At 41.4% G+C, this 24,357-nt stretch overlaps 1 protein-coding gene across 2 annotated transcripts in view; it reads left to right on the forward strand.

Moving 5' to 3' along the window:
• Nucleotides 1-24,357, forward strand: part of LOC144592740 (zinc finger protein 407-like) — a 479,939-nt gene that overhangs the window by 320,952 nt on the left and 134,630 nt on the right. For both annotated transcript variants that reach the window (XM_078397678.1, XM_078397677.1), the window contains exons 6-7: nt 1,510-1,593; nt 8,870-8,990. In XM_078397678.1, the coding sequence (XP_078253804.1) occupies nt 1,510-1,593; nt 8,870-8,990 (205 nt within the window). The remainder of the gene's footprint in view (nt 1-1,509; nt 1,594-8,869; nt 8,991-24,357) is intronic.

Raw genomic sequence — 24,357 nt, forward strand, 5'->3', positions numbered from 1 at the left:
TGCCAGAACTAGAAGACTGTATAGATGGCTTGTCTGGTTGGGAAGCTGATGGGGATAGTTGGTGAGGGACAAGGCACGGAATATTTTGAAAATATGTGTATGTTCTTGGTACAAGGCAGGGAATGTGGGTAGAATGGAAGAACTGGACTTTCTATTATACAGGTTAAATTATCCAAACCACATCTTTTGTTTACAATCATTTTCTGCTCGCATTATTGAATTTTGCACAAAAAAAAGCCAGACCTGTGCTATGCTGCTGCGAGATAATATTGCATCAAGGAAGGTAAAAACATAAAAAGATCATTTTTAATTTAAATTATTCATAGAAAAATAAAAGCATTTGCCTGTTTTAAAAACCTACTGGAGCTGGATCATTTGCAAGAAATATATAGAAATGGCACATTCTTTTCAACCCATCTTGGAAAGGTAAAGCTCTGTCTTGAATGCTCTCACAGATGATTGAGCTGCTATGCTTTATTCAGGTCTTGGTCATCGTTTCAACCATGGAAAGGAAGAAATTTCATTCTCGGATGAATTTATGACACTTGTCCTTTTATTGTTCCACTTTCACTGATTTGATGCTTTCTGGAATTTTTTATTTTAAAATCATCCAAGGTTTTATTTGGAAGCAAAAACTGTAAGATTTTTTATTTTCACATATTTGATGTCTTAATGTCAGAATAGTGTAAAAGACAAACAAATATTTATTGAGGTTAGAAGGGAGAGATAGATCAGCCATGATTGAATGGCGGAATAAACTTGATGGGCCAAATGGCCTAATTCAGCACCTGTCTCTTATGGTGTTATGATATTGGAGAATGGCAAGAATTTCAAACTCTATAACTGTTACATGCTCATTGTACTAAAAAAGACCATTCGATTTATTCATCAATAGATAATATTGATAAGTGCCTTTGAAATGCATTGGTCGTTGAACCTTGTGATTAATGCATCTTTCATCCAACACTCATTCGTACTTCATATTGTAGCTTCAGGTAAAGGTTAACTCCTAATATTTCAATCCAATAAGTTTGCACCATCCACACGCCTAGTTAAACTAAAGCTTTGTCCCACTGAGTTTGTGTGCCCAATAACTGATGCTTAAGAAACCTTTTAGTGACTTCCAGCTGCCATTATAAATGGGCAAATCAACATTGAGTGACTGGGTCTGTGGGAATTGAGGGGTAAAGAGGCAGGATATGCATTAAAAAAATTCAAGTGCATAAAGCAGCCCCATCTGGAAGACATCTAACTGAAATGAAGTTGTACAAAACCATTCCATTGATATTAAAGCTAATTTTTATGGGTCTGACAAGTATGTAATTATGTTCAGTGGTGCTTTTCAGATTTTATCTCAGTCAATAAACTGCAGTGGTAATTTCATTCCCATTTGACATATTTACATGGAAACATTTGATTGGAGGAATTAGCAATCCTGAGAGTCTTGATAGATATGTTTTAATGATCTGTGACCTCCACGCTCTTCTTATCTGTTTATTATTGCAACAGGGGAGAAGTCATTTCTGTGTGACCTCTGCAGATTTGCCGGTGGAACTCGCCATGCTCTAACAAAACACCAACGACAGCACACAGGTCAGTAGAAATTATTCACCTCTTCAGGGCAGTAACCATCAAAAAGATGTAAAATTATAATTGTGACCTACGCGAGGAGAAAAAAGAGTGTTTTCTGCACAGTCAAACTGCTAATTGCCTCGATGCAAAGTTATTGGCATAATAAATGATTTGTAGTAGGTAGATACACTACACTTATGATTTATATGTATAGAGAAAGTGGCTGATAGGAAAATCCTCATATTAAATCTGGGCTAATGTATTAATGCTGAAATTGTTCTGTACCAGTCTGTGACAGGGGCATGTGTAATTCTGTAATAAACTTGATGGAGGTATAACTCATTTATAAACCTAATTCTTAGTAAGCAAACCGATTTTTAGCAACTTTCATATTCTTGTCAAATGATAGACTGCAGTAACACAACCCTGCTCGAAAACAACATGAGCACTGTAACATAAAGCAAATATTGGAGTATTTTCCTGTGCTCTGTCCTAATTATGGTATTCCTGGAAAAAAGTTATGTGGCACCTTTCTTCAAAAGTAGTTCATTTTTCTCCCTGTGAGGGTATGAAATCCCACTTACTTTTCACATCTCCCTTCCGGGCCGGATTAAGCTAGTGCAGGGCCCATGGCATATGTTATAAAGGGTCCTTAAATAAGGGACAAGGCGACGTCACCGCCCGCTCCCCACGTGACCTCACCCAGGCAGTGGCCACGTGCCCCCGCTCCACCAATGGCGGCCTCCCGGGCCGGGAGGCGGGTTGCTACGCCAGCTCCGTTAGGGGCTCCCAGAAATCGCAACAAAATGCAGCAACAATCAGTGAGGTCCCAAAATCCAGGGTTCAAATGCACAGGCTTGGGCCAACTCGGTGCAACATTTTACAGAAATGCTGCAGCGTATGGGCAGGAAACACATCACGCCCTTGCATTGGGCGGTGACCGCAGTGCGAGCGATTGTGGCCAGCGCCCGCTCCATACATACAATAGCATTGGAGACACCAAGGGCAGCTGTCCCAGTGTCAACAACGCCAGCTGCACACTAGGTTCCCATTGGGGCAGCCCGCTCCCCCTGTTCCTCCCGATGGCCGGTGCCACCCTCTCCCGTGAGCTGGGGTCGCCCACTTCAACCACAAACTCCACCGGCATTGTGTGCAGGTTTAGCAAAGACACTGCCCCAGCCTGCAAGCTCTGGGGAAGGAAAAGGAATGAAAAAACCCGGCGACTTCCCGCCCACCCACCCGACCAACCAAACATGCCCTCCAAGACAGCAGAGTCCGGCTCGGTCCACCGGCTGCCGCAAGGAACCAAACCAGACTGTCAATGGGGAACCCGTGACCAGTGTCAAAGAATGACCCAGTTCCTGACGAATTCCCGCAGGTTCAAGCAATCCAAGTGGACTGCAACCCGCTGCGTGACCCGGAAGCACCGGTTTAATGCCGCTCCCTCTGAGGGAGCAACATTAAATCAGTGCCTCCAAGTCACGCAGCGGGCCACAATCCACTCAAACTGCCCAAACCCACGGGAATTCATCCAATCCACAAAAAACAGTCAAAAAGCGAGCCATTCCCTGACACTAATCACAGGTCCCCCATTGACAGTCTGGCTCAATTCCCCACGGCAGCCATCAAACCGAGCCAGACTGTGCTGTCCTGGAGGGCATGTTTGGTTGGTTGGTTGGTTGGGCGGGAAGCCGCTTGGCCCCCCAATTCCTTTTCCCCTCCCCCCAACCCACAAACTAAGGCAGCATCCCTGGCAAAGCTGCACGCGATGCCGGTGGAGCCCGGGGTCGAAGCGGGCGAGCCCGGCTCACAAGAGAGGGAGGCGCCGGCCACCAGGAGGCCGCACCACCCCAATGGGAACATGGTGTGCAGCCGACGCCACCAACACCGAGAGAGCTGCCCTTGATGTCTCCAGCGCCACCATAGGGCGGCACGGTAGCGCAGCGGTAGAGTTGCTGCTTTACAGCGAATGCAGCGCCGGAGACTCAGGTTCGATCCTGACTACGGGCGCTGCACTGTAAGGAGTTTGTACGTTCTCCCCGTGACCTGCGTGGGTTTTCTCCGAGATCTTCGGTTTCCTCCCACACTCCAAAGACGTACAGGTATGTAGGTTAGTTGGCTGGGTAAATGTAAAAATTGTCCCTAGTGGGTGTAGGATAGTGTTAATGTACGGGGATCGCTGGGCGGCACGGACTTGGTGGGCCGAAAAGGCCTGTTTCCGGCTGTATATATATGATATGATACACATGGAGCAGGCGCTGGCCGCACTCGCTCACACTGCAATCACCACCCAATGCAAGTGCGTGGTGTATTTCCTTCCCATACTCTGCAGTGATCCCCACTTGTACTTTAGAAACCACCTTTACACAAGGAGTCACAATGCTCCACCATCCGACTTAAAGCGATTTGGGAATGATGACCGGTCGCCAACTCGAGACATTAACTCTGTTTCTCGTTCTGACCCGCTGAGCTTTTCCCCACGGCATTTCTGCCAAACTCCACACGAGTCAGCCCAAACCCGCACATCCAAACCCAGGATTTCAAGACGTCGCTGACCACCACCACACCTTGTTGCGACCTCCGGGAGCCTCAAATGGAGGCCGCGCAGCAACCCGCCTCCCGGCCTGGGCGGCTGCCACCGGCGGAGCGAGGCAGTGATGCGCCGGCTGCCCATTGGTCTGCGCAGCCCCGCCAATACATTCAAACCGCGGCGTTTGGGGAGCGGCGCGCGCAACACAGCGTCCCTGCTGATTTCAAGCATTTAGGGATGTCGATTTCAAGCATTTAGCACGGGGCCCTCGAAAGCGCGGGGCCCATAGCAAATGCTACTTCTGCTACTATGTTAATCTGGCCCTGTCTCCCTTGATTGTACATGAACCGCAAACAGGAAAAGGAAGTATTCTGTTTATTTAAAACCTTTTACAGGCTCAAATCATCCCAAGTCACTTTACAGAGAACATTGTGAGTAAATGCTGCATAGGAAACTCCCACAAGCTGAAATGTGATAGTGACAGATGTTCGGATCATCGTTTTGAGGAGACGATGATTGTCACCAAAGGCATCAGAAGTTTGCATCAGTTCCCTGTATTTGTCCTGACATTTAAAGAAAAATTGCCTCAGTTTAACATCTTAGGGTACTGACATGGATAGAAAATTGGTTGACAGACAGAAAGCAAAGAGTGGGGATAAATGGGTCCCTTTCGGAATGGCAGGCAGTGACCAGTGGGGTACCGCAAGGTTCGGTGCTGGGACCCCAGCTATTCACGATATACATTAATGACTTAGACGAAGGGATTAAAAGTACCATTAGCAAATTTGCAGATGATACTAAGTTGGGGGGTAGTGTGAATTGTGAGGAAGATGCAATAAGGCTGCAGGGTGACTTGGACAGGTTGTGTGAGTGGGCGGATACATGGCAGATGCAGTTTAATGTAGATAAGTGTGAGGTTATTCACTTTGGAAGTAAGAATAGAAAGGCAGATTATTATCTGAATGGTGTCAAGTTAGGAGGAGGGGGAGTTCAACGAGATCTGGGTGTCCTAGTGCATCAGTCAATGAAAGGAAGCATGCAGGTTCAGCAGGCAGTGAAGAAAGCCAATGGAATGTTGGCCTTCGTAACAAGAGGAGTTGAGTATAGGAGCAAAGAGGTCCTTCTACAGTTGTACCGGGCCCTGGTGAGACCGCACCTGGAGTACTGTGTGCAGTTTTGGTCTCCAAATTTGAGGAAGGATATTCTTGCTATGGAGGGCGTGCAGCGTAGGTTCACTAGGTTAATTCCCGGAATGGCGGGACTGTCGTATGTTGAAAGGCTGGAGCGATTGGGCTTGTATACACTGGAATTTAGAAGGATGAGGGGGGATCTTATTGAAACATATAAGATAATTAGGGGATTGGACACATTAGAGGCAGAGAACATGTTCCCAATGTTGGGGGAGTCCAGAACAAGGGGCCACAGTTTGAGAATAAGGGGTAGGCCATTTAGAACGGAGATGAGGAAGAACTTTTTCAGTCAGAGGGTGGTGAAGGTGTGGAATTCTCTGCCTCAGAAGGCAGTGGAGGCCAGTTCGTTGGATGCTTTCAAGAGAGAGCTGGATAGAGCTCTTAAGGATAGCGGAGTGAGGGGGTATGGGGAGAAGGCAGGAACGGGGTACTGATTGAGAGTGATCAGCCATGATCGCATTGAATGGCGGTGCTGGCTCGAAGGGCTGAATGGCCTACTCCTGCACCTATTGTCTATTGTCTATTGTCTATTGTCTATAACACTTTCATCCTTGCAATAGTCCCTCAATGCTGCACTCAAGTATCAGCTTAGGTTTCAAGTTTCTGGAGTGGTTGTTGAATAGACAAACTGATTCACAGCTGACCACTCTCCAACCCTAAGTGGGTTAGCAACAGGTGTGCACAGATGAACTGAGCATAATTCTAACGACTTGTTCCACCACCTTCCGTGGATCACTTCTTTCCATCCAGAATGCCAATGATCCAGGAATACCTGATGTTCTATCCTCAGGCTTTTTAGTTTGAAGACTAGGTTTTGCAGTTGGCAAATGCCGTAGGAAAGTCATTAAAAAAAATGTAATCCGAAAGAAAAGTCCCGAAGATGCTGTTAATCTTAAATTTAAACAGAGTGTATGTGGAAAACTCAGCAGGTTAGGCAGCATCATTGGAGAGAGAAACAGATATGATCTGATGAAATATCTTCAACCTAAAAATGTTGGCTGGGTTTGGTTCTCCACAGATGATGCCAGACCAGCGAAGTATTTCCAGTATCTTCTGGTTTGATTTTAGTAAATAGTATGCCTTTTGTAAAGTATAATTGTAATACTTTTGCTTATCAGTATTTATAAAATATTTTTAAAAGAGTTGAGAGTACAGGGTACTTGGCTGGAGGTGCGAGTCACCAGATTGGGGAATGAATTTGAACCATTTGCTTTTCGATTTGCTGGCAGAAGTAGAACACTACAAGGATGAGTGTATTGTGCGAACAACTGCGTGACCTCCTGAAATGTATCCAGTCAGAGCCACTGACCCACAGTTGAATGTTTGAGATTGAAGTGCTCAGCAGGGTCACTGTGCTTTCGCCTGCATCCCAGTCACTCTTGCATGAGTAGTTTGCCTTGCCTCCATTGTTCTTTCACTAAACACAGTCTTACACAAATGCAATGGGTAGTACAAAGAAAATAAAGCAGGGTAAAGTAGTGTTACAGCATTTTAGTATTAAAGTCACAGCAAACGTGCAGATTAAAAAATAAAAAGCAAGGGCCACTATGAGATAGATTAGGACATTGACACTACACTGATGAGAGGTCTGTTCAGAAGTCGAATGCTAGGGGAGAAGAAGCTGTTCCTGAATTTTTTCAAACATTTATATCTTCTGCCCGACAGGAGAGGGTAAAGAATGAATTACCGAGGTGTAAATGGTCCTTGATTATGTTGGCTACTTTCCAGAATTTACCATATGTGGAAATATTCTCTAGATTAAGCTTTCATCTCTGGAGTTTAGAGGAATGAGCCATGCCCTCATTCAGTCTTAGACTATTTTAATAGGACAGAGTGGGGGGGAGGATGTATCCCCTGGCTGAGGAGTCTAAAATCAAAGGTTACAGACTCAGTATTTGAAATGAGGAGACATTCCTTCAATTGAGGCTGTGTAAACTCCGTCACTGTGATTCAGAATAGAGTTTGATAGATATCTGGTTGTTTGGGAAATCAAGGCTTGTGGATAAACCAGGAACTCCGTAAGACTTAGCAGGTTGGGAGAGTGGGAAAAGAAGTGGCAGATGGAATACAGCATAGAAAGGAATGCATTTGGTAGTAGGAATAAAGGCATAGACTATTTTCTAAATGGGGAGAGAATTCAGAAGTCGGAGGTGCAAAGGGACTTGGCAGTGTTGGTGCAGGATTCCCCAAAAGTTGATTCGCACATCGAATCAGAAGTAAGGAAGGCAAATGCAATGTTAACATATATTTTGAGAGGACTAGAATATAAAAATAGGGATGTAATGCTGATGCCTTGGACCTCATTTGGAATATTGTGACCAGTTTTGGGCTCCATATCTGAGGAAGGATGTACAGGCGTTGGAGGGGGTCTAGAGGAGGTTTACGCGAATGATTCCAGGAATGATTGGGTTAACATGATGAGCATTTAATGGCACTGGGTCTGCACTCGTGGAGTTTAGAAGGATGAGTGGAGACCTCATTGAAACTTACTGAATAGTGAAGGGCCTGGATAGAGTGGATGTTGAGAGGATGTTTACATTAGTGGTAGAGTTTAGGACCAGAGGCCATTGCCTCAGAATAAAAGGATGTACCTTTAGAAAGGAGATGAGGAGAAATTTATTTTGTCAGGTGGTGAATCTATGGAATTCATTGCCACAGATGGCTGTGAATGCCAAGTCAATGGATATTTTTAAGGCCAGATTCTTGATTAGTAAGGGTTTTGGGGGTTATGGGGAGAAGGCAGGAGGATGGGATTGAGAAGGAAAGATAGATCAGCCATAATTGAATGGTGGAGTAGACTTGATGGGCCATGTGACCCAATTCTGCTCCTATAACTTCTGAACTTATGAACTTATGGGGTGGGATGGAAGATTACCCATGATCTTACCCAGATAACCTACTCTTACTCCAATTTTTTTTATTTTACTCCAAATTGCCCAGGTTTTGTATGGTTTTTACTCTTCTAAGACATATCCTGTTCTGTATGGATTAGCAAATGCAGCTAAGGCATGAAAGTTATGTCAGAGAAGCTGGATTGACAATATGGCCTTTCATTGCCTCTATTATTATGGAGGATGTAAACGAATGATCACAGGTCAACGATTGAAGGAAAGTCCTAGCCACCTGCTAAACCCCCCGGTAGTTTATAATATCTTCAGAATCTTGATATTCTTATACCTACTTGTGCTTTTCTTTTTTGTTACGCTGTATAAAGAAAGCTCTGCCTTCTTCCGAAATCTGTTCATTTTTTAAAATGCTAAACATTACCGTGTTCACGACTGATAAAAGGTTAATCCAGTCGTGACCATTTAATTGAGAGTTGGTACTTTATTATGGTAAAAGATGCAAAAATATGCAATCTGTGACTTTTAAAACATTACACCTTATAATGCAAGTATCAAAAGTCTTTGGAGATTGTGAACATATACAAAAATAAAGTATATATGATTGGTCTTCAACTTGGTCAATGAGTAAATGCTTCTGAAAATAAATCTTTCATAGCAAGATTTTTTTAATCCTTACCCTGATAATTATAGGAGTCTGTCATGGAAAGAAATAATGAGGCTTTCTTTTGTAGGTGAAAAGCCATTCAAATGTGACCAGTGCAACTTTGCTTCCACAACCCAATCCCATCTGACCCGACACAGACGTGTCCACACAGGAGAGAAGCCTTATAAGTGCCCTTGGTGTGATTACAGGTAACAGTTCATTAGATGCTATTTGATGTGAAAAAGATTAAAGGTGATGAGAAAAGGTTTATTCAAATTAAAAATACATTGCCATTTAAGTACATAACCAGCATCAGTAATTACAGATCTAATTAGAAATTAAATTCCTCAAAGATTGCATTTTTAAGGGTGTTTGGCAACCCAGATCATGTCTTGTTTAATTTCGTTATTTGTGTGCCGAAGAAATTTCAGGATGCATTTTTTTAATTGCTTGTCAAAATCAGATGTTTAATCGTGGAAGGATAACAGGAACAATGTCTTTCTTAACTATAGGAATGGTTGCACTTAATTTGAGGAAGTTGCAAGTTACTTGTACTAGTGAACGATATGTTCACTTCAAACTGATCAAAGGGACAGCTTCAGTAAACAAACCACTGCATTAAGTTAAAACTCTGGGGAGGTTTTACATAATACTGACTGAACAGATTGACAAAATGTTAATCTATTATTACCTGATCTATTGTCTATTTCTAAAATTCTGCTTTAATATTAGATCTCAAACATTCTCACTGTTTCTCACTTTTTTAATGTATGTTTCTTATTTTTTTGATAACCTTCCATTTTAATACCATCAATCCATCACCATTTAATAATGTTGAATGTGAAATTTACTGCAAGAGACCTATGTGCAAATGCTGACAACTTTTGAAAATATGGGACATCCTTTTGAGAATGTTGATAACACCTCTGATGCCAATTTGGCTCAGTAAACCAGGGAAGTGAAGAGAATTCCTCTTGGAGCTGCAAAGGGACTTCACTGATATTTTTCAAAATTATAAACAATTTTGGTATAATGTGGGGGAAATATTTCACTGAATTGGTAACCGTGAGGCATACATGGAAGATTATTATCAAAAGGAGAATTGAGGGGTTTATTGTGCTTTGGAATGTCTTGAATTAGGGAGATGGATCAGACAGAATTTTTTTAATGGATTTTGATTAAAAATTTAGGGAAAAATAATTGAATGAGGAAAGAGCAGGGAGCATGCAGATAATCAGACAACTACAGTGAAGGTACAGCATAAATTGGCTAAAAGACCGAATGGCTCCCTTTTGCTCTCTATCGCTTTTTTGATTCTAGGTGAAGCTTTTGTTTTTAGAGAGAGAGAGAGAGAGAGAGAGAGAGAGAGAGAGAGAGAGAGAGAGAGAGAGAGAGAGAGAGAGAGAGAGAGAGAGAGAGAGAGAGAGAGAGAGAGAGAGAGAGAGAGAGAGAGAGAGAGAGAGAGAGAGAGAGAGAGAGAGAGAGAGAGAGAGAGAGAGAGAGAGAGAGAGAGAGAGAGAGAGAGAGAGAGAGAGAGAATCAAAGAGAGAGAGAGAGAATCAAAGAGAGAGAGAGAGAATCAAAGAGAGAGAGAATCAAAGAGAGAGAGAGAGAATCAGAGAGAGAGAGAGAATCAAAGAGAGAGAGAGAGAATCAAAGAGAGAGAGAGAGAGAATCAAAGAGAGAGAGAGAGAGAATCAAAGAGAGAGAGAGAGAGAGAGAGAATCAAAGAGAGAGAGAGAGAGAGAGAATCAAAGAGAGAGAGAGAGAATCAAAGAGAGAGAGAGAGAGAATCAAAGAGAGAGAGAGAGAGAGAATCAAAGAGAGAGAGAGAGATAATCAAAGAGAGAGAGAGAGAGAGAGAATCAAAGAGAGAGAGAATCAAAGAGAGAGAGAATCAAAGAGAGAGAGAGAGAGAATCAAAGAGAGAGAGAGAGAGAATCAAAGAGAGAGAGAGAGAGATTCAAAGAGAGAGAGGGATTCAAAGAGAGAGAGAGAGAGAATCAAAGAGAGAGAGAGAGAATCAAAGAGAGAGAGAGAGAGAGAATCAGAGATAGAGAGAGAATCAAAGAGAGAGAGAGAGAGAGAGAGAGAGAGAATCAAAGAGAGAGAGAGAATCAGTTTTAATTGAAGAATAGAAGCATTTTTATCTTGACTTAACTGAGATGGCAGAAGCGTTTATCATATGTCAGTGCGTTAATGTAGATCACATCCGAATGACATTTTAACACAGCCATCTTCCTGATTATTAGAGGTGGCATAATTTAAGTGTTAGCAAAAATAAAAATTGAAATGTGCTCTTTTAACATGTCTTTTCATGGGGCAGCCGCTGGGGACAAAGAATGTAGGTTTGGTTAGAAATAGAGGAGGGTGCAGCAGGTGTTGGAAGTCTAAAAGTAAGGATGAAGATATCCAGTTTCTAGAAAAGGAAAAGACAAGAGTAACATATTTTGGGGGTAAATATTTATCAAAGCAGGGACTTAGAGATGAGGTAAGCCTTTAATGAGACTGATTAACATACCACAGAAGCAATCAATTCTCTCTCAGAATGTCTTTGATTCTAAAGGGGATCTCAAATTAAAAGGTAACAAATGAAACCCCACTATTTAAAAAAGGAGGAAAAGATGAAATATTAGCAGAGAAAATGCTGGAATCGATTAAGAAACATTTGACAAGGCTTTTAGTAAATATACTGGATTGGGTAGTGTCAACATGGACTTTATGAATAGGAAATTATGTTCAACAAATCCGTAAATTTTTGGAGGTTGTAACTACAATGTTTGTAGTGTATTTGGACTTTCAGAGGTTTAAAATGCCATATTACTGTTTATTAAATACAAGCACCATAAGATTGGAAGCATAATATACTGTGTATGGATAAAGCGCATGGAATTGGTTAATGCATAGAAAATAGAAAGTGGGAATGAAATTGCTGTCTTCAGGTTGTTAGGCTGAGACCAGTGGGGTGGCAGAGCAATTGGTACTCCGGCTGTTCTCAGCCTACTTCAATGACTTGAATAAGGTAACCATATTTAATATATATTCATGTGACTAATAATACAGGGCTGGATTGCATTGTGGCTTCTAGGGGAATATAGATAGGATAAAGGAATAGGCAAGGATATTGCTGGTGATATATAATATAGAAAATATGAGACCATTCACTTTAATAATAAAAAATGAAAAGCAGTTAATTTTTTAAATGGTGGGAGATTGAAAGGTGAAGGTATTCAGAGAGGCCTCGGTGCCCTTGTACATGAACTACTAAATGTTAGGTGCAAGTAGAGCATGCAATATTATGTTGGTTTTTATTGCAAGAAGTAGAGTTGTCCAAGTGCAACTCCATAGGCATCTGGAATATTGTGCACTGATCTGGTTTTCCTACTTAAGGAAGGATATATTTGTAATTGAATGAGTGCAATGAAGGATCATCAGATTGATTCCAGGAGTGATGATTTGTTACGCGAGGAGTCATTAAGCAGATTGGATTCATGCTATCATGAATTTAGGTGAATGAGAAGTGATCTTATTGAAAAATTCTTTTAAGTTGACAGGGTAGACGCACAATAATGATTCCGCTGGCTGGGGTGTCTCCAACCAAGGGTCAGAGTCTCAAAACAGAGGTTGACTATTCAGGAAAGAGTTGAATAGTCAACTTGCCCAGAGGCAATAACGTTTTTAAATTTTTTACACCAGAGGCTGTCATTGAAAAAAAAAAATTGGGATGTAGAGGAGTTGACGGTTACGTGGCAGGAAGTAGATGTGAGGACAACATCAGATCACCCTCAAAGTTATTGAATGGCCATCCTTTGACTATTTCTTATGTTTAAACATTATGGGAAAGGGGAAACAGGTAGATGTTGAGAATTGGCAGTAGTGGCATTCAATAGAAACCTTTGTGAAGGGCTTTCAGCTGAAAGAGGTGACACTGCTGGATGAGAAATAATGACAATATCTCCAAACAGTGAAGTGTCCTTAAAAGAACGAGCAAATAGCTGAATCAATAGAACTATCAGCTGCTCACACAGCAAATGAAAAAGGGTAGAAAGTGAGCATGAAGGGGAGTTCCTTCCCATTCCCACGCTGACCTCTCTGTATTGGGCCTCCTTCATTGTCAGAGTGAGGCCATATGTAACTTGGAGGAACAGCACCTCAAATTTTGCGTGGGCACATTGCAACCCAGGGGTATGCATATTGATTTCTCTAACTTCAAGTTTAGAGCTTTATCTATGCAGATGACCTTGGTGTGGCTGCCCAAGACAGTGACTTCAGTGCTGTTGAAAGACGACTCTCAAATGCCCTCAACAAACTAACACCTTACTAGGAAGAGAACCACCTCTGTGCAAATCCATCAAAGACACAGGTGTGTGCGTTCCATCTGCGCAACCGAGAAGCCAAACGGCGACTGAACGTCACCTGGTCTGGTACCCCTCTTGAAAACTGCGATCACCCAGATCGTTGTCTCTCCTTCAAGACCCATGTTGAGAAGACAAAAGCTGTGCAAGAAACAACATTGCCAGCAAACTTACTGGAACAAGATAGGGCACAATTCATGATACTCTAAGATCAACTGCCTTGGCCCTTTGCTACTCAACAGCAGAGTATGCATGCCCAGTCTGGGAAAGATCAGCCCATGCTAAGAAGATTGATCCAGCCATCAATACAATCTGCCAACCTTATTACTGGTTGTTTTAGACCAACATCAACTGACAGCATATACATACTATCTGGTGTAGCACCGCCAGAGATTCATCGCAGTGCACCAAGCAGTAGAGAATGCCATCGCCAGACCACAGATGTATGACATCCCCTATTCGGCCATGAACCCCCAAGGAGTCGGCTAAAGTCCAGGAAAAGCTTTCTCAAAGAATTTGAACCGAATGCTGAAGCTGAAGGTACTAGAGTTGCATTATGGGAAGAGAGACTAGCCAATCTCCCATCAACGACATCCATGTCCATAAGTGCCAAACAAGAACTTCGTCCAGGGGGGCGAATCAAATTGGGCTGAATGCAAATGCCTCAACAGACTTGGAGCTGGTACTGGTCGTTGTAAAGCGTCGCTCAAGAAGTGGGGTAATATAGACACTGAAGACGTCATCTGCTTATGTGGCACTGAACCACAAACTATGGAGCACCTATTGAGATGTCCTCTATTGGAGCACGAATGCAAAGCTGAGGACCTCACAGAGAACAATGATATTGATGAGAGTTTTGTTCAGTTGTGGCTGAAACACAATATCTAGCATGTGTGGACATGATAAGAAGAAGACTTCAAGTAACCCTTAAATCCCCTCTCTCTCCATCCTTCCCCCTCCCAAATCATCGTACTAGTTTTACTGTTGTCCTGTAGAATTCTACTGTCTGTATTAACTCATTATCACCTATCCCGCAGCCAACAATGGACTATTGTGGGCTCCACATTTCCTTGATTATTGTTGCTTTCTGCATATCTTCCATTCATTTGTCCTAAGTACTGTCCATGTCTCTTGTTCCCCTTTTCCCTGACTCTCAGTCTGAAGAAAGGTCTTGACCCGAAATGTCACCCCTATTCCTTTTCTCCAGAGATGCTGCCTGACCCGCTGAGTTACTCCAGCTTTTTGTGTCTGCCTTCTGTAACAACCATTGTTCGTACACCCCCCTCCCCTTTTCTCTTTTGTCAGAGATGAGACTTAGTTACTTGTAGCTATTCCATTGTCCCCAATTGGCCGCTTATCTGCCTGAAAGATAAAGCCATCCAAAACTCTGCTGTCAGTATTCTCAGTGGCATCAAATCCTGTTCACCTATTTTGCATTTTCAGTGGCCTGTAATGTCCCCATATCCCGCTGGTTTGGATTTAAAATGAAGAGTCTTCAGAAACCTTGACTTCAGCACTTGAAGTGTCTGCCTCCCTTATTTCATTTCCTTTTTGAAGCTGCGGCTTAAAGTCCAGCTCTTTGATTAAAGTTGTTGGTCTTATTCGAAATCACTTGAGACACTGGAGTCATTATACTTGATAATGCACCTGGGAAGCAACATAGGGAGATTTTGCTACGTTAAACATGCTAAGCAGATTGTGTCAGTCTCTTGATTTTCTTCCAGCCATTAGTTCTCGCTGAGAATCGCCTCCCAAAACAATGTTTTTTTTCAAATACTGTTGGTTCAGTGACTTTCTGTTACTGCTCATATTTGTACCTGTGAATTGTTTAAAGCTCAAAATGTTCTCACTGAATTTTAGAACGCTAGATGGGGATTCAAAATCAAAATATTTCCATGGGTCAGCAAAGATTAACACAACATCATATCTTCATCATAGTCAAATTTAGCGACAGAAATCTACAAATGATGTGTAATTGAAAAATGCAGTCTTTCTAAAATTGAAATGTAAATGCATAGAAAGTGATTCAAGTAATATTTCTGTTGCGTAGTCTTTCCTGGTATAAAATGGTTTTGAATTCTAATTTAGTGAATTTAGATTTACTTATCGGCTTCTGAAATTACAGAGTACAGTGTTCACAAAGATATTAACTTACAAAATTTGTTAGCTGCACAAATGATATTCTGTCTGTGAATATTTAATTCAGTTGCACAGAGAGATTTGGTAACAGCTTCAGACTGAAACCTTAGTAATTAAAGTGTGTTTGTGTGTGACTATGTGAATGTTGCAAATTGAATGTAAAATGAGAAAAGTTATTGCACATTTAAGAAGGATCTTGTTACATGCTTTCTGGAGCTTGTTCTTTTCACCGTATCTTTATTCTTGAATCGGATAGCCTTGAGCGCTTTGTTCTGCAGATGCTTTGGTTAGAAATGCAGAATTTCTGCAGAACATTTTAGAAAATTAGTGGCCATCCACATTGTGTAATTTTTATTTATGGTTCAGTGTATGCACATTGTCCTATCAGCAGTTTATATTTGAACCCATTGCTGCAGGAACTGCTATGGTGTAAAGAAAATGCTAGCCACTTTAACATAGAGAATAAATAAATAAAGGCTTGTTTATGTTCCCTGCTTCCCAATTTTCGTTAATGAATTGGACTGTAGTTTGTTTAGGCTCATTTCTAAACTTACAGGCTCAGCAACAATGCATCAGAGCTTGATGGAGTCAGGGATCCTGCAGCAAATCTGATTCTTCTCATCATTTCTTGGCTGTAACTTATTTGCTTGTGTCTTTTACAAAAAATTAGATAGAAATGTTAGTGTCAACCGTGTTCAGTTGATAAATACCTTTTAAGTGAGAAAGTGTGGGTTTCAGTCCCACTCCAACCAATATCGCATCTTTAACGTAGCAAAATCCCCAAATGTTGCTTCCAAGAGCATGGACTAGTCTGACACACGCAGTAGTAAAGAAGTGCTAGGGGTAGCACAGTAGCACAGCGGTAGAGTTGCTTCGTTACTGCGCCAGAGACCCGGGTTCAATCCTGACTATGGATGCTGTCTGAACGGAGCTTGTAAGTTCTCCCTGTGACCACATGGGTTTTCTCCAGGTGCTCTGGTTTCCTCCCACACTCCAAAGACATACAGGTTTGTAGGTTAATTGGCTTTGGTAAAATTGTAACAATTGTCCCCAGTGTGTAGCACAGTGCTAGAGTATGATGTGATTGCTGGTTGGGGTGAACTAGATGGACTAAATTGCTGCCATGGTTGCTACGTTTTAACAATAACAAAGGGACTAAAAATCCACGATGTAACCGCAATCCATTAAATAAAACTCTGGGTGAGATTCAGAAAGCAGCGCCAGCAATGCTAGAGAAAGTGTTGCACAAGCACACACACAGGGCCTTGAAAGAATGCCACGTATCGTATTTTGCTCAAGTTGATTGTTCATTTTTTGAGCTGATCCAGGATTTTACAGACATCCATGAATAAAATTCAAATTTAAATTATGTGAATTATAAATGAATTGTTTTTTGACAATATTAATTATATGAACAAAGTTTTTATGTGTGCCAAGAAAGTGTTCTTATTGAAGTGAATGTTAAAAACAAGCTTTTGTGCCAGAAGTGATACAATGTTGGGTTTGTTTAAGTGAGAAAGACCCATAATTTATTCTTGATGCAAGGCAAATTAATTATTAGATCTTATCATTGAGTGAAGCGCTCCCTATATGATACTGCCATCAGTCCCGTCTTGTGCCTGTTTCTTGGACTCTGACTTTGTTTTAACAATAACTATGTAAGTTGTGAATCATATTTTTCACACGTTTGATTATTTCCGCTTGGAAGATGCTGCGTATTCTCAAATCAGGGTCATCAGCCTGGTTCTTCCAAGTATTTGTAATTTTTCTTCCAATGTTGAGGGATTGTTGGGATTATCTTCATGGATGATTTTTTTTCTAAAATGTGAATTGCTAGCTGGATTTAAAGTAATATGGACACTGTATAGAACAGGCCAGAGGAATAATTTGTCAGAATTGAATATCAGATACATTTTGCAGGGAGGGAGACTTTGTAAATCATTCGAAGTTTGGATTTTCTTTTTCTTGAGAGCATTTGAACAGATCGTTTAATTTTCCAGATTTTGCTCCGAGGATGACAGTACTCCCTGCTCTGATAAAATACTTCACTTTGGGAAGTCATACCAAGGCATGACACTCAGTGAATGGAAGGGCTCTGGGAGTGTCATGAAGCAGAGAGATCCAGGAGTGCAGGTACATAGTTCCTTGAAAATGGCATCACAGGTAGATAGAGTGGTCAAGAAGGTTTTTGGTACATTGCCTTCATTAGTCAGGGTAGTGAGATCAGTCTGAAGAAAGGTCTCGACCCAAAACGTCACCCATTCCTTCTCTCCAGAGATGCTGCATGTCCCGCTGCGTTACCCCAGCATTTTGTGTCTATAGAAACATAGAAACATAGAAAATAGGTGCAGGAGTAGGCCATTCGGCCCTTCGAGCCTGCACCGCCATTCAATATGATCATGGCTGATCATTCAGCTCAGTAGCCTGTACCTGCCTTCTCTCCATACCCCCTGATCCCTTTAGCAAAAAGGGCCACATCTAACTCCCTCTTAAATATAGCCAATGAACTGGCCTCAACTACCTTCTGTGGCAGAGAATTCCACAGACTCACCACTCTCTGTGTGAAGAAATGTTTTCTCATCTCGGTCTTAAAAGACTTCCCCCTTATCCTTAAGCTGTGACCCCTGGTTCTGGACTCCCCCAACATCGGGAACAATTTTCCCGCATCTAGCCTCTCCAACCCCTTAAGAATTTTATATGTTTCTATAAGATCCCCCCCTCAGTCTTCTAAATTCCAGCGAGTACAAGCCCAGTCTATCTAGTCTTTCCTCATATGTAAGTCCCGCCATCCCAGGGATCAATCTGGTGAACCTTCTCTGTACTCCCTCTAAGGCAAGAACGTCTTTCCTCAGGTTAGACCAAAACTGCACACAATACTCCAGGTGCGGTCTCACCAAGGCCCTGTACAACTGCAGCAGAACCTCCCTGCTCCTAAACTCAAATCCTCTTGCTATGAATGCCAACATACCATTCGCTTTCTTCACTGCCTGCTGCACCTGCATGCTTGCTTTCAATGACTGGTGCACCATGACACCCAGGTCACGTTGCATCTCCCCTTCTCCCAATCGGTCACCATTCAGGTAATGCTCTGCTTTCCTGTTCTTGCCGCCAAAGTGGATAACCTCACATTTATCCACATTATATTGCATCTGCCATGCATTTGCCCACTCGCCTAATCTATCCAAGTCACTCTGCAGCCTCCTAGCATCCTCCTCGCAGCTAACACTGCCACCCAGCTTCGTGTCATCCGCAAACTTAGAGATGTTGCATTCAATTCCCTCGTCCAAATCATTAATATACACTGTAAATAACTGGGGTCCCAGCACTGAGCCTTGCGGTACCCCACTAGTCACTGCCTGCCATTCCGAAAAGGACCCGTTTATTCCTACTCTTTGCTTCCTGTCCGCCAACCAATTTTCTATCCACCTCAACACTAAACCCTCAATACCGTGTGCTTTAAGTTTGTACACCAATCTCCTATGTGGGACCTTGTCGAAGGCCTTCTGAAAGTCCAGATATAACACATCGACTGGTTCTCCCTTATCCACTCTACTAGTTACATCCTCGAAAAATTCTATAAGATTCGTCAGACATGATTTGCCTTTGGTAAATCCATGCTGACTTTGTCCGATGATTTCTCCACTTTCCAAATGTAATGCTATCACATCTTTAATAAATGACTCTAGCATTTTCCCCACTACCGATGTTAGGCTAACTGGTCTATAATTCCCCGTTTTCTCTCTCCCTCCCTTTTTAAACCAGCATCTGTAGTTCTTTCCTACACATAGTGAGTATAAAAGTTGGGATGTTATGTTTCAGTTGTACAAGATGCTAGTGAGGCCACATTTGGCGTACTGTTCAGTTTTCATCACCTTGCTATAGGAAAGATTTTGTTAAGCTGGAAAGGTGCAGAGATTTATGAGTATGTTGCCAGGACTTGGGGGCGTGAACTACAGGGAGACTTTGGATAGGCTAGGATTTTATTCCTTGGAGCACAGGAGGATGAGGGGTGATAGAGGTGTATAAGATCATGAAGGGAATAGAATGGTGAATGCAGAGTCTTTTATTCAGGGTAGGGGAATCAAAAACCAGAAGACATAGATTTAAGATAAGAAGGGAAAGATTTAATTGGAACCTGAGAGGCAACCTTTTCACACAGAGTCAAGTCAAGTTTATTTGTATAGCACATTTAAAAACAACCCACGTTGACCAAAGTGCTGCACATCTGATTAGGAAAAAAAAGAAACGTACAGTGGCAGGCAGCCAAACACAACGGCGCTGCCATCTTGAACAAAATGTTTAACTAAAGCAGAATGGTGTCCCGAGGCCGCGCCGCATGTGTGTAGATTGATGATAAAAAAAGAATTTAATACATTTTAAAATAAGGCTGTAACGTTAGAAAATGTGGAAAAAGTGAAGGGGTCTGAATACTTTCTGAATGCACTGTACATGGCATATCCCACTCATCCTCTTGTTCAGAGGGTGGTGGGTATATGAAACGAGCTGCCAGAGGAGGTACTTGAGGCAAGTACTAAACTAAAATTTAAAAGGAAAGGTTTAGAGGGATATTTGGGCTAAACGTGGGCAGGTGGGGCTAGTGTAGATGGGGCATCTTGGTCGGCATGGGCATGTTGAACCGAAGGGCTTGTTTCTGTGCTATATGACTCTATGACTCTAAATCTGACAACAACCTCTGGAGTTCTTCGCTGGTACAATTGAATATGGAAATCCAGAAATTATTTTCTGTGATTACAGTTCCTCCACAGAATCTGCTGTCATGCAGCCTTCTGCAGCGTGACCCTCAGAAACCTGTGAACTGACTTTAGCTTCAAGTATTTCCAAAACTCTAAAACTCTAACTAATGTTGGAAGCCTTCATATGAAGAGTAAGCAAGTTAATATATTAGGCTGCAATTTGTGCTTTGTAACTTCTCTGGTCCTAAAATGCTAATTTTTGTATGTGGATTATAATTCTCATAATTATTTCAGAATATAATAGATTTTAACATAAATATATATATATATATATATATATATATTTTTAAATAGTTTCCATCGTGATCTTCTGTCATTTGCAATCTATGTTTTGGTATCACTGAAATGTTTAACACAGTTTGAAAATTGTCTTTAGGTTTTTCTTCCTAGTTTGCTGTCTGTGCGAATTGGTCGATAAGTATGACTGCTTAGTTGGCTTGATGATATCATTATAGCTAGGTGCAAGGATCTCGTAGAACTGACACTTGACAGTGACTGGCAGTGTGAAACTTGTGCCACAGTGTCAGCATTCTTAGAGGACTTTAGTGAGTGCAATCACTTAACTGGCTTGTGCAGAATCCAGATTGTTGCCACAAGAATGCAGAAAACGTAACTATTCAACATTATACCTTGTGATTTTCTCCTCTCCACTCAAATTAAAGTGTGACAACATCTTTTCCTCAAACAGCATTTATCAAAACACCTGTTCTATAAATGCAGAAATAGACAGTTGTTAGGACATGCTTCTTGGGAGCAAGCCAAGCAGTCCATTTATAACGTGGGAGTGTTATAAACTAGAATTTAATTCCATTGCTCGCACAACTTTTAAAAACAAAATCCATCTGCTTGGTATCGGGAGACATTTTTAAAGGAGCTCTATTTAGTGCCCTGCTGTTTCCTCTACTGAGTACCATTGCACCATTCGATCCTATTAAATTCACATTTTTCCAAGTGTAGTATGTCATTACCGTGGGACAGTCAACTAAACTGTAAGGCAGTGATTCCAATTTATGGCAGAACTTGGCTTTATTTCCTGTAGATGTAGCAACTGAAAGACTGGCTACCTGAAATCTGCTGCTTCACTCTAACTAAATCCTCAGTACTTGCTCAATATGATCTTGACTAAGTTTAATAAGTAACCACATTATTCTCCTGTACCTCTCTGCCTCCAGCTGTAGCTTTAACTGCAACACACATATACATCTCTCCCACTTTAATGGACCAGTATTTTTACTGCTTTTATCTGGACTGACTATTTTGGCACAGCTGTGTTTTCATTCTACTCAATGTAAGTTTGTGAAGGAGATTCTCCTTCAAGATCATCAAACAAAAACAAAAGTTACTAAAACTCTCTTTGGGAGTTGAGCACTTTAAGTGTTGCTCTCAGCAGCTGAAGGCTCCAACAATTTTTTGCTGCCTTCGTGTGAAGACTAAAGTAAACTCCTGCCATATATGTCTAGGAAATACAAAAGATCATCTGGAGGAATGAAAGAATATCCTAAAACGTTGGTAAAGCCTTGGCTGCAATATTCCTAAGAGGCCAAATTGGGAATGTAACATTCAAGAGGTTCTATATTAATTCCTCTATTCTTGAAGAAAAGTGGTGCATTCAAGGTTAGTTTTTAAACATCGAAGGTAACTCCTTAACTTTAATTAACACTGAGTGCCTTTGCCCCTTCTGTGCCATAGCAGCATCAACAACTTCCATTTATATAGCAGCATCAACTGGCCATGCGGTGACCAGATACCATGGTTGTGTAGAGCAGACTCCAGAGACCAGAGGATGAATCAGGCTACTTGGATTCATCACATGGTTTCAACCAGAAATATCCATCAGAAATTGACATCTAAAACATAAGGTTCTAAGCAAAGCCCTAGATATAATTCCTGGAAAGCTTATTGATTTGTTCTAAGTATTAATTGTCAAAGTATTCAAACCGTAGTTTACATGCGACATGACTGAATACACCTACCCAGCCAACCTTCACCCAGAGTAAGTCTGCCATGAATTTGGTAATATTTGATAACATTTTATGATGGAATTCTGTAGGACAATGGCATCATGCATAATTGTGTTTAATTTTCAATAAAACCAATCTACCATGTCCTGTCAATAAAAAGTGGATAGAAACATTAAAACTAATATTAGAGTAATAAATTAAGCAAACAAATTTATGAACCATGATGTTTACATGTATTCATTTCAAATTAGATGTCCTGAAAGCAACAGGGCAAAATTGCACTGTGATTATGAGCATCAAAGTTGTCAAGATGTGCATAAAATACTCTTCTGTCTAATACCAATGAAGATATGTGTACATTTAACATAGTGAAAAATGCACCTTACATTAAGATCTTGGTTACTGAAACTGTGCAACTTGTTTCCAATTGTGAGATAATTTTTATTCTTCTCAAAGTTGCCGTGTGTCTGCATTCTATGATGCAGCGGTATTTCAAAGCCTGAACCATCAGTATCACATCTGTGCAAATGCCGCACAAGTTATGGCAATTTCTATTGTGTAAAACATAAGCAAAGTTACATAGTGAAGTCATAATGTTCTTTGCTAGTGTTTTACAAAACATGAAACATTTGTGACTTTAGTTTTCAAAGGATACTCGCACATACAGAGTTCTGTAGATTTTCAGCTAGTTGTTGAAAGATTCCTCTCTCCAATATCTTGAGGGGGAGAGCTGTTCTGACCTACAGTACTGTATGAAGCAGCAACAGAAAACTCTTCTTATAAATTGACAGATTCACCTAGGGAGCTTGCAGGAATGGCTACTGAACAAAATGGAAATGTCACACTAGTACAGAAGATTGTACAATGCTGAGATCTGGCTTTGAGGAGAAGCACAGGGGGATTTCCATCTTCTGCCCCTTATCCATGTTTAGCATTGATTTTAAATGTGAAGGTAGAATATAAGTATTAATTGTATCTTGACCAGTAAATGTAGTCGCAGAGAGTCCTATTGATCCATGTGTTCCTTCAGTTCGAATCAACTTGGAAATGTTTGCATAATTGATTGTATTTTTGTTTATTGTATATATATATTTGTTATGTTGCCATGCTGGTTGTGATTTGTTATGTTGCCATGCTGGTTGTGTCATTATTCCATCCCCACTGTAAATGACAATTAACTACTTTTGACTCTTGAATTGGTAATCCAAAACTGTTTTGTGCCGAGCATTTCAGTTAGGCATAACTCTGGTATTAACTGTGAGTGGTGCAGAACCTGACCTTCTGAAATATCAAGCTACAAACAAGCAACCCTTCCACATGCCTCTTATTTCCAGTTATAGAGTGCAGCAGACTATTGGTTAGAAGGCTGAAATATTAGGGACTGGGTTCAAATTTGCTGCAAAACTTAACTAGGTGAACCCGATCATCATAAGCAGACCATTAAATGCAGAGTGTAAAATAATACTGAGCCTTGAATTTCATTAATATCTTTCATGAGCCACAGGGAGTTTCAATCCACTTTGTACCTTTTGAGGTAGAGTCATGACTGTGATACAGCAACCAATTATTCATAGCAAGATCACCCCACAAACAACAATGTGATATTGATCAAATAATGTTGATTTGACGATAAATATTAACCACAGGACATAGAAACATAGAAAATAGGTGCAGGGGGAGGCCATTTGGCCCTTCGAGCCAGCATCACCATTCATTGTGATCATGGCTGATCATCCACAATCAGTAACCTGTGCCTGCCTTCTCCCCATATCCCTTGATTCCACTAGCCCCTAGAGCTCTATCTAACTCTCTTTTAAATTCATCCAGTGAATTGGCCTCCACTGCCTTCTGTGGCAGAGATTCCCACAAATTCACAACTCTCTGGGTGAAAATGTTTCTTCTCACCTCAGTTTTAAATGGCCTCCCCTTTATTCTTAGACTGTGGTCCCTGGTTCTGGACTCCCCCAACATTGGGAACATATTTCCTGCATCTAGCTTGTCTAGTCCTTTTATATCTTTGTGTGTCTCTATAAGATCCCCTCTCATCATTCTAAACTCCTGTGTATACAAGCCCAGTCTTTCCAATCTTTCCAAAATGCCATTAGCTTTCTTCACTGCCTGCTGTACCTGCAAGCTTACTTACAGTGACTGGTGTACAAGGACACCAAGGTCTTGTTGCACTTCCCCTTTGCCTAATCTGACACCATTGAGATAATAATCTGCCTCCTTGCTTTTGCAGCCAAAGTGGATAGCCTCACATTTATTGACATTATACTGCATCTGCCACTCTCTCAACCGGCCCAAGTCACCCTGCAACCTCCTAACATCCTCTTTGCAGTTCACACTGCCAACCAGCTTTGTGTCATC

The sequence above is a fragment of the Rhinoraja longicauda genome, chromosome 4 (assembly GCF_053455715.1).
Source record: "Rhinoraja longicauda isolate Sanriku21f chromosome 4, sRhiLon1.1, whole genome shotgun sequence".
NCBI classification, from domain to species: domain Eukaryota; kingdom Metazoa; phylum Chordata; class Chondrichthyes; order Rajiformes; family Arhynchobatidae; genus Rhinoraja; species Rhinoraja longicauda.